The 10,908-nt window shown below is 41.2% G+C and overlaps 1 protein-coding gene across 1 annotated transcript in view; it reads left to right on the forward strand.

Moving 5' to 3' along the window:
- LOC107673756 (solute carrier family 12 member 2-like) overlaps nucleotides 1-10,908 on the forward strand; it is a 30,390-nt gene that overhangs the window by 13,404 nt on the left and 6,078 nt on the right. Inside the window, exon 2 of the mRNA XM_016467526.1 lies at nucleotides 10,134-10,253. Coding sequence (XP_016323012.1) covers nucleotides 10,134-10,253 — 120 coding nt within the window. The remainder of the gene's footprint in view (nucleotides 1-10,133; nucleotides 10,254-10,908) is intronic.

Consider the following 10,908-nt stretch of genomic DNA (forward strand, 5'->3'; position numbering starts at 1 on the left):
ATGGTGACCGTCGCTCTCTGAGTGCTGTAGTATGGTCACCGTCGATCTCTGAGTGCTGTAGTATGGTCACCGTCGCTCTCCGAGTGCTGTAGTATGGTCACCGTCGCTCTCCGAGTGCTGTAGTATGGTCACCGTCGCTCTCCGAGTGCTGTAGTATGGTCACCGTCGCTCTCCGAGTGCTGTAGTATGGTCACCGTCGCTCTCCGAGTGCTGTAGTATGGTCACCGTCGCTCTCCGAGTGCTGTAGTATGGTCACCGTCGCTCTCCGAGTGCTGTAGTATGGTCACCGTCGCTCTCCGAGTGCTGTAGTATGGTCACCGTCGCTCTCCGAGTGCTGTAGTATGGTCACCGTCGCTCTCCGAGTGCTGTAGTATGGTCACCGTCGCTCTCCGAGTGCTGTAGTATGGTCACCGTCGCTCTCTGAGTGCTGTAGTATGGTCACCGTCGCTCTCTGAGTGCTGTAGTATGGTCACCGTCGCTCTCTGAGTGCTGTAGTATGGTCACCGTCGCTCTCTGAGTGCTGTAGTATGGTCACCGTCGCTCTCTGAGTGCTGTAGTATGGTCACCGTCGCTCTCTGAGTGCTGTAGTATGGTCACCGTCGCTCTCTGAGTGCTGTAGTATGGTCACCGTCGCTCTCTGAGTGCTGTAGTATGGTCACCGTCGCTCTCTGAGTGCTGTAGTATGGTGGCTGTCATGTGTATTGACGGTGGCCATCTGATGCCTGTCACTGTGTTTCTGCAGGCGACATCATCAGTGAGGTCACACATCTGTCAGATCGATGTCTTCCTGTGACAGATCCAAACACTACAGTTTCCCATCATATCTTCCCTGTGTGCCTCTCCCTCATGTGTTTCTGCAGCGACATCACGTGACCTTACACTTTCTTATATAATATACAAAATATACAATATGCGAAATAGACATTAGGCAATACATGTACAGATGTGCAGATGCAAGGGAATGTAAACAGGTTTTTTGTTGTAAATAAATATAAGTATATATAGTGTTTATTGGCCAGTGTGGGCATTGAACTGTTCATAAGATAGATGGCCCCGGCGAAGAAACTTTGTTTTTTTTTTTGTGCCTGGCTGTTCTGGTGCTCAGTGCTCTGTAGCGCCGACCAGATGGCAACAGTTCAAAGAGGAGATGACCTGGGTGTGAGGGGTCCAGAGTGATTTTGCCAGCCCTTTTACTCACTCTGGATGAGTACTGTTCTTGAAGAGAGGGGAGGGCTGTGCTTATGATTCTTTCAGCAGTCCTGTTCCTGTTTCTTAATGATCACTATTACAGTTCATTGGAAGATCAGAAATTATTATATTCATTAAACATACACTTAATAAAAGCCTAGGAAAATATATAATTGATATTTGTAAAATAAGTAAATTTTGCCTAAATGAAGGGTTGCAAACATTAGTACACACTTGATTAAAATCAACAAACATGTAATATCCTAATGTGCAGTAAGTCTTCCATCACTTTAAGTATTACCTACTGCTTTGACCTTTCTTAGCACTTTCTTAGCATTGAGGGCACAAGTTCATGACCAAACATCTGTCCTGTTGAATTCCTGGAGGAAGTTTACGACCACTGAATTTCACTTCTCACTGTACTCCACGTGCTGTAGAGGCTAAATGAATGACTTGGTCTCATGAAGTCTTCCCAGGAGTCTCTGTTTTGTTAACGTGGGCCCTGGGAAAGGCTAAATGTGCTTTAGCTCCAGTAGGTACTTCCTGTGTGGATAAACAAGCGTGTTGCGTCTCACTGGGTGAGTGATGAAACCGTCACTCTTCTAAATGCTTTTGCCGGCTCTGTTGACTCTTGCTTTGCATTTTCTTGCTCTATTCTTAGCAAAAATCACTCATCATGACAAGAAAGCTTCTTTTGCTACAAGATTCACACTTAAAACAATCATTGGTTAGTGCTCTTGTGTCATTGTCCTACTCTGTGCAAAGAAGTACATCTCCTCACAGTTCTTCATTGTCAGCATTGAATCTGAGAATGATTACAATCATTGGTTAGTGCTCTTGTGTCATTGTCCTACTCTGTGCAAAGAAGTACGTCTCCTCACAGTTCTTCATTGTCAGCATTGAATCTGAGAATGATTCAGTGGGCATTGTAACACATTTAATTGTCACAAAATTGCTTTCTTATTATACAAATGAAATATTATGCAAACTACATAAATGAAATAAATGAAAATGAGTTATTATATTAGAATATTAAGTTATAATGTCATTTTTCAGTAATTTACCAGTGGCATTCAAGGAAGAAATGCTACAGAAATGTAATAATAATATGTAATGTAAACTAGGGCTGCACGATATATCAAAATATCGCAATATACATATGGCAAGGGCGTGCGATATCTGAATCATTTTAATAATAGGCTACTTAATCAAAACAAAGGTAAAAGTTTTAGTTTGACGCATATAGCAGAGAATTGCTTGACGTTAAAAAGAGTTAAGTGCAATAAGCTGCAGAAAACAACTCTTTGCCGTCTCGTCTTGCTGTCTGACAGACTCACACCTGAAGCGCGCGCACAAGCTGCATCTCGCACAGCGTCTCTTCAGTTCTGCTGCACACCTGCAAAGCACACACACACACACACACACACACACACACAGACGCGTTTCAGACGCCGCGCAAACACAGAGTTGATTTGTCTTTTGCATCTCCTTCTCCTTATGTTTGAACAGACACATACACACAGAATTATGTCAATAGTACCCGTCTCGATGATCATTCTCGTAAACGCAGTCGGTTATGTTTTAAATGAATGTAAACAGCTGAGAAAGAAATCGGATGTGTATCATTATACTGGATCCGTGCAGTAATATTTAAAGGGACAGCAGCCTATAAATCCCTGCTGCTGAATATGTCACTAATGTTAACAAAACAACAAAACAGCTATAACAAAGATTAGTGACATATTCAGCAGCACATATTTATAGGCTGCTGTCCCTTTAAATCCGACTGCACGGATCCAGTATAATGATACACATCCGATTTCTTTCTCAGCCGTTTACATTCATTTAAAACATAACTGACTGCGTTTACAAGAATGATCGTTGAGACGGGTACTATTGACATAATTCTGTGTGTATGTGTGTGTTCAAACATGAGGAGGAGATGCGAAAGACGAATCAACTCGTTCGCGTGCCCTCTGAAACGCGTGTGTGTGTGTACGCTTGCTTTGCACCTGTGTGGCAGAACTGAAGAGACGCTGCGGCTTGTGTTTTTTTGTTTGTATGTTCACACTGATGTTAAAATGACATTTTCTGATTTGTGACATTACTTTTAATGTAATGCTAAAACACTGCTGGTCACTTTCAGAAGTTGTAGTGATTCTTTATTTTCCAAGAAAGAATGCGAAACAAATTGGTCATAATTTTCATTTTTAAATATTTTAAAATATAATTGAAATGGATTTTACACACTTTAAGCAATATCGTATCGAATATCGCATTTTTTAACAAGGTATCGCATATCGCTTTTTTCTTCAATATCGCACACACATAATGTAAACACTGCATTGTCTTCACTGTATTGATCAAATATGATTCTATTTAATAAAGTTTTTCAGTCAAGAGTAGACAGTGTTTTTCTTTATTTGTTGTTTGATTAACATTAATGAGACAGGTTTATTAGGCCACTGACACACATTTCCCGACTGTTTACGCTCACTTAAGTCTTATAGCCTGTATTTACATGTATATTTACCAAGACGGTCATTTTGTGCGTATTTGATTGCTCAAGTGCAGTAAGTTGTGAAAAAGAACTGAATCCATACACCGTACTCTTATTGTCTGACTTTGTGTGTGTGTGTGTGTGTGTGTGTGTGTGTGTGTGTGTGTGTGTGTGTGTGTGACAGACAGCATGCAAGTACTGAATTTAAGGCCTTATTGTGCTTTATTAACCCTTTTCAATATCAAGCATGTCTCGCTCTTTATTTTCTCATTCATCCATGTTTGTTCACTCTCATACTTTCATACTAATTTGAAGCCGCTTGTTTACCTTCAAAGATTAAAACTGAATGCTGTTGGGTCTTTACAAAGGTCTAAAGCAGGGCTGCAGCACTGTACTGAAGTAGATCTGTTAGTAGTTCATGTTCATATGGAGCTCTGAATCATATATTTACAGTTACAGGTACTGGTGGATGTGCACTGTTAGAGTGTGTTTTTTCATTTTAAAGCTCTTTCCCAGCCCTCCTGAGAATGCCACATTCTCTTCAAACCAATGTTTCCACCGGGCTTTTAAGAGATCTCTTACAGAAATGTTTTTTTTTTCTTCATCTCTTCTGAATGAATTGTGGGAGATGAGCCCTGGCTCTTAATGTGGCGTGCTGAATGAGCTGAAATGGGCGCTGTGGGTTTGCTGGGGGCTTTTCAATGGTTTTCAGTTACAGTTGTGATCTGGCCCGAGTAGATCCAGCAACAGTGAGCCGCTTTGTTGAATGAGATGAGCTCAGCTCGCGTTCACATCTCGACACGCAGCCGGCAGGAGGACTCTACCCCTCACTCCCTGTGCTCCGACCCGTCTGGAGGTTATCTGTGCTCGTGCATGCAGTTTGTGCAAACGTGAGCGCTGATTTTAATAAAATTCAAACAGTCAGAATTATTACATTTCACCATATAAAAATAAGGTTGTTACCATTTTTACAGATACCTTACTCCAGCAACTACTGTCAACTCAACTCAAGCTACTGTCAAATGTGCATTTCTAAGAGACAAAAATACATAATCTTATTAATATTGCAGCCTGCACTGCAAACTGTGCTGAAGATCAGGAACACAAACCTGCTTCATGATCTGAAATAATAATATCACTCATTAGAACATGCAGAGGCTAAGAATTTAATTTCTTTATTAAGATACTTATTTTGTTAAGGAAAAATGACTGGAAAAGTGTAAATAATTAAAAAACGTGAAGTGTTTGTCATGTTCTGAAGAGTCTGGATTCTACAACTTTCACATAGGAGCAACAATCTGCCTTTAACCTTGAAAGAAATTTATTGGCATAATAATTATCGATCTCAACTGATAAGAAAAATGTTATCGTGATAATTTTGTTGGCCATATTGCCCAGCCCTGATTAAAAGCTTATTTGGATTCAGACTTCAATCTGTCTGAACACTCATACCAACGAATAATGCATTCTAGAAAGTAGGGATGCACCGAATGTTCGGCAACCGAAATTAAGGCCGAATAAGCGAAAAGACCGAATAAATTGTCTCGAACAATGATGTGACGCGATCAAATAGCAAGCAGCGCAGAGTGAGAGGCGCGCACTCTTTATAATGCAGCACACACGTCAGCAGTGTGGAAGCATTTAAACTGTCGGAGAAAGACGCAAAAATCATCACAAGCACCGACAGCGAGAGACTGTTTAGTACTGCATCACATCTCTTCAATGAGAAGAGGAAGGGCTGATTGTTGCTGGTTACTGTATGATGATTGAAATCGCGAAATGGCCTTAAACAATTAGTAAATAAACTGCAGAGCGTTATGTTTTCTAATACACGCACGCATTGCATGTATTCTGACAGCGCTGCACGAACTCGCAGCAGATCTGCTCGTTAACCAGGGTTCAAAGTCCAAAGCGCGAGGAAAATCTGCGCTGAGACAGTCGTCAGTTGCTCAGTCACATTTTTATGAATTTTTACAAGGCATGTGACAATGCGATACGTGTGATGTATTCGTATTGAGACTCATTTATAAATCTGTTGTCAACAAAAATAACATCGCGTTTCTGCCAAAATAAAAGTTGAGAAAAAGCAAGAACTCTTATCAACATTCATAAATGTTAGTATTGTAATTTTACTGTTGTTCTGTAAAATAAAATAAAAAGTAAGACAATAATAATGATAATAATCATTACAACAGCTCTGTTTTAATACATTTATTATAACATTCACACATAGTGTTCAAATTAGGATCTGTAGTATTTTCTAATGTTTTAAAAGAAGTCTCTTCTCAGCAAGGCTGCTTTTAATTGTACAGTAAAACAAACATGCCTGATTCAAGAAGGGGGTCTGATGGCCAAAAATGATTATTTTACTAACTTATTAATTTTAAGTTAAATTGTGCTTTGTTGGTATAGTGTCTGCTAGAATGTTAAAAATGTTCAGTGTTAAATATTTGTAAATAGTTTTGTAATTGATTTTTTTTCTTTGAAAAGCAAGACAAAACAGTAAAAAGCACATTTTGGCTTTTTAATTTATGCAATGGTGAAAAAAAAAAAATTGGCAAAATACACGAGGAAAAAACTCGGTATTCGGTATTCGGCCTTCGACCCAGTGTTTAATTTTGTTCGGTTTCGGCTTCGGCCAAGAATTTTCATTTCGGTGCATCCCTACTAGAAACCGCAGTAAAATCACTGGGGTTATTCACAGTATGTTGATCTTAACACTATAACTAAAACCACTTCAGATGTTTGTGAGATATTGACGTGCTCTGGAATGGCTTGATTTCCACCGAAGTCATCCTCAGGGCTTTACAATGCGTGAAAACCTCAGCTGGGATGAATATGAGCGCTGTTGTGCATGAATAACCAGTTGCATAAACCTGGCTGGTATGAAAAGACTGGTCTTAAGAACTTAGTCAAGGGCTGATCTGTCTTTCCAGATTCACATTAGGCCAGTCTGCTTTATGTAACTGACATGAAAATCTTTTGACCAATCTTAAGGAAAACTTGTAAGCTGTTTCAGTAAGCTCTCAGAGGCGTCGAGTCCTCCTAAGCACCGCTTTCATTTACAAGGGCTTTTTCTTCCCCCAGAAAGTATGTAGTAGTAGTAGCTTGATAAATAAACATGCACAGGAAGTCGGTGCATTTCCCAAAGCGCACACATGCAGCAGATGTGGGAGATGTGCTGCTTCTGCTGTGCGTTCGTGTGATGTTAACGTCATGCTGCGTGATGTTACGGTGTTTTGCTAATATGGTTTCCTGAGCATGCGACTCTCTGCAGAACCGGAGCGCTTCTGATCGCCGCTTGCCAGATGATGGATGGCGGCCGTGCTTCTTCAGGGGCGCGACCCAAGTGCTCACTTCCTGTTTAGAGTGGGTTCTGGCTCAGCCCCGTGTCAGGAGGAAACCGGAATGAAACAGGCAGCAAAGCGGCCTTAATTGAGACTGTGGTGGGATTGGTTTCCCATGATGCATTTGGAGCCGTGTGGGTAAAATGTGCCTTGTGTTTGCCCATGTTAAGGTGTTTACTTTAGATCAGTCCATTAGCATCCCTCCCTGAGAAAACAGCACTGCTGATATGTCAGGAGCACAGTATCCCCTTCGTTTCCGTGAGTCTGTGGAAGTACAGTAACCGTCCCGTCAGAGCCTGTCCTGTGGCCACATGAGAGATTCATACTGTTGTGACAAATGAATAGCATGTCATAAGTCATTGTTCTTTATGACATTATGTATGTTGTATTTAGATTAAAGTTGAGTTTTAACTTTTTTCTTGTTTTTATGAATCTGTGTGTGTATCTGCAGCATCCACACACTGTGCTGTGCACGAGTCCTGTTTCCAGTCTGGAGTGTAGTATTAAAGACGGCAAACGGCTGTAATCTCTATTATATTTTCCATTTCAATAAGCAGCTGGATAGTTAGTGCTGCACAGATGACATCTCATGAGATCTGTAAAGTTATTAGCCAACATGGAGGTCAAAATGAAAATGACTCTTCGTGTTCCTGGTCTTATTGTGAATGCTTTAGCATGGCATGCGATATATTACAGAAAACACAAAACAGGAAACATGCTCAACTAAGTCATCTTTTATCAAAGTAGCAATTTCTGTTCCTTAAACTTGTGTTCCTTAAATTCTGTAATATTTGCATCACTGTTGACAGGAATCGATGGAGGGGATGGTTTCTGACTGTTATCAGTGTGTGTGTGATGTCTAGTCTTTCACGTGCCGCTTACTGAGCCTCGCTGATTCAAGCTCAAACAAAGCGTAGTTTTCATCCGTCACGTATCCCCTCTCCTGCCCACGTCTGCGGGACGCTGAGGAGAAGGCGCTCGTGTTGACGGATGGCTCAAGGTCCCTCACTGATGAACTTTCTGTTTAGACTTCATGATCAGCTGTTGTGTGCTCTGGGACTTGCTCCTGCTTCGTCAGGAACCCATCAAAAGAAAAAATGACTTGCAGTGATTAGTAGTTGGCAGTGAACTATCCTAACTTGGGTCGACATGTCTGTGGAGGGAGTCATCATTATACAATAATATATGCCCACTCAATGCAGTTCAATTCAATTCATCTTTATTTGTGTAGCGTTTTTCCCGATACAGAAAATGAGCGTTTCTACATTACCTTTAGGAGTAGATTATCAGCGGTGATTGTCAAGGGGAAGTCCATATGGCAGAACTGTACAGAAAAAAATCACGCAGCTAGTTAATGACATGCATTCAACCAAACGCTGAACACTATTAACAGCAGTGATTATATGTTGCGATCAAACTTGTTTGATGGTTCAGGGTTGGCATCTTCTGTTCTCAGGTGTTCGGTCATCTCAGATCTTCATAAAGGCTGGATCCAGACTGAAGCTGGTGTAATTCCTATTTACCTCAGGATTCCCATCCTGTGACAGAAACAAAGAAGCAAATAGAGAAAAGTTAGTGTAGCTGCTGTTCAAACCAAGCAAAGAGTGATAAAGTGCATTAGTATTATACACGGTATTATCAAAGCAGTGAGCAGGAAAAATGACTGTTTGTTTGACGCTCCGTGTGTTGGTCATTTGCATGTCGGTCAGAGCACCTCTCACAACAAGGCACTTCTCGTTGCAGGTTAGTCTGGCTTGTGTCATTAATCTGTCAAAGTGGAAACGTTAGCAGCTGACAGGGTTTTTTAAGTATCACCTGATTTATCTGCTGGTGTGTTGTTTGCTAATTTTCCTTCCCATACCCACTGCTGGAAATAAAAGCAGAAGACATGGAAATATAAAACTGATTTGATAAGGCCCTAAAAATGTAGTTTTTGTTGCATTTTCAATTAATTGTTACATTTTAAACAAGTTTAATGATTAATTATTTAGACATTACTGAAATTTAGTTTACCCATTAAAACAGATTTTTTTTATTTATTTATTATTATTTTTTTATTTAAAAAATTGCAACCAAGACCAATTAAAATGGAATTTGGGTGAAAATAAAACCGATTTCATGCTGAAATGATCTAGACTGAAATTCTTTGTTCATCCTGTTATTAGATTCTGCCGTGAATTAGGCCACGTTATATTCTGTCATTATCAGTAATAGAATAGTGTTTGGCTTGATAAGCTTTAATCACCACTAATCACAATGTGTGCTAACGAATTCTTCCATTATTAGATCCCCACCTTCACCAAGGTTATTCATCACGGGTTAAAGGTTGTGGAGGGGAAAAATATTAATAAAGTGCTGGCAAGTCATTAGGCGTGTAATACAGTATGTCCTGAAGCCACCAGCCATCAATAAACACAGCTCCGCGTCACATATGAATCCCATCAACACTCACTCATTTGGTCAAGGACACGAGCTTCACGTGCCCTTCAGCGGAACGAATATCCTGAAGAAATGCGCGGGTGTGGAGTGAAGAGAGATCTGTATCCTCGCTGAAGATATGACCCATTTCTCCTGTACTTTTGTCCTCTGCATGGAACGCTTCCATCGAACGCCTCTAACAGCCGTCAATACGGCCCCCAGCTCCTGCACTCGCATCGAACCACTGCTAGCTTTTTCCTCACAGTCAGATCCAGCGCTTTATGTGTGCCGGACAGGATGCTGTGAACTCCTCACATTGGCATTGTAAAGTCTGTGTGTGGATGTGCAGGAGCTGTAACGAGCGGCTGTCTCCGTCATGGCATTGTTTCTGTGGAGGAGGGACACTTCCTGTGTTTGACCTTTAACAGACACAAGGACCGCTAACTGTGCTGCTGAACTCTTTTCATGCTTACAGTTCATTTTAATTTGCATCAGCCACTTGTACATCATGATGTTGGGTTGTATCTCCCATCAGACTACTGCGTTATTGAAATAAACAACTATGACATGAGAGACTTTTACTTGAAGTTAACAGCACTCTGGTCTTGAGTGATTCTTCATTGCATGTTACTCCATTCTCAGTCAGACGTATTAATGCGTGTGGGTATCTGTGGTTGCAGGAGCCGTTCGAGGATGGCTTTGCTAACGGCGAGGAGCTGACTCCTGCTGAGGAGGCCGCAGCTAAAGAAGCCTCCGAGTCTAAAGGAGTGGTGAAGTTCGGCTGGATCAAAGGAGTGCTGGTAAGAGGAGTTAACATCAGATCAGCAATCAAACATGCTTCAGCAGAAGGCAGCGCAGTGGCTGATGTACGAACCTCAGGACGGAGAACCTCATTTGTCTCAGAATTGTGGCACCCACACTAAATCAAAGATGGGAATGTGGGCGACGAGTGAGATCTTTCTGCTGTGGGTGATAATTGGGTTTTTTGTTAGTTTGCTATATCTGCTGCCTGTAGACTCCTGTTAGAGGCTGTATGTTAAACTGTCGTGCTCTTGTAATGTTTAATAAGCTAATACTCTCAACAAGCTGTGGCTTTGCTCAGTGCAGACCGTCTTCCCCGCTGTTGCGTGTGAATCCAGTAAAAGCTTTATGGTTCACAGATCAGCTCTGCTTCTCTTCTCTTGGTCAATATTTTGACAGGTCTTCCTTGTCCTCAAAATTGTCCTCATTTTCAACTTCCCAGTCTTAACATTTGACACCAAACAGCTTCTCATAGTGTCGACAAGTGAAAATTAATTTTCATCCAAAGTGTCTTTCAAACCACGGCAGGAATTCAGTCAATGTTTGAAACCGGTTTGTGTTCAAATGCGTTTGAAGGACTGATCTGGGTTCTCTGTCGGCAGGCTTTGTGGTGTAATGTCTGTTAACTCGGAAGGAAATTTCAGCTCTTCCCTC

The sequence above is a fragment of the Sinocyclocheilus anshuiensis genome, unplaced genomic scaffold (genome assembly GCF_001515605.1).
Source record: "Sinocyclocheilus anshuiensis isolate Anshui unplaced genomic scaffold, SAMN03320099.WGS_v1.1 scaffold837, whole genome shotgun sequence".
In the NCBI taxonomy this organism is placed as follows: domain Eukaryota; kingdom Metazoa; phylum Chordata; class Actinopteri; order Cypriniformes; family Cyprinidae; genus Sinocyclocheilus; species Sinocyclocheilus anshuiensis.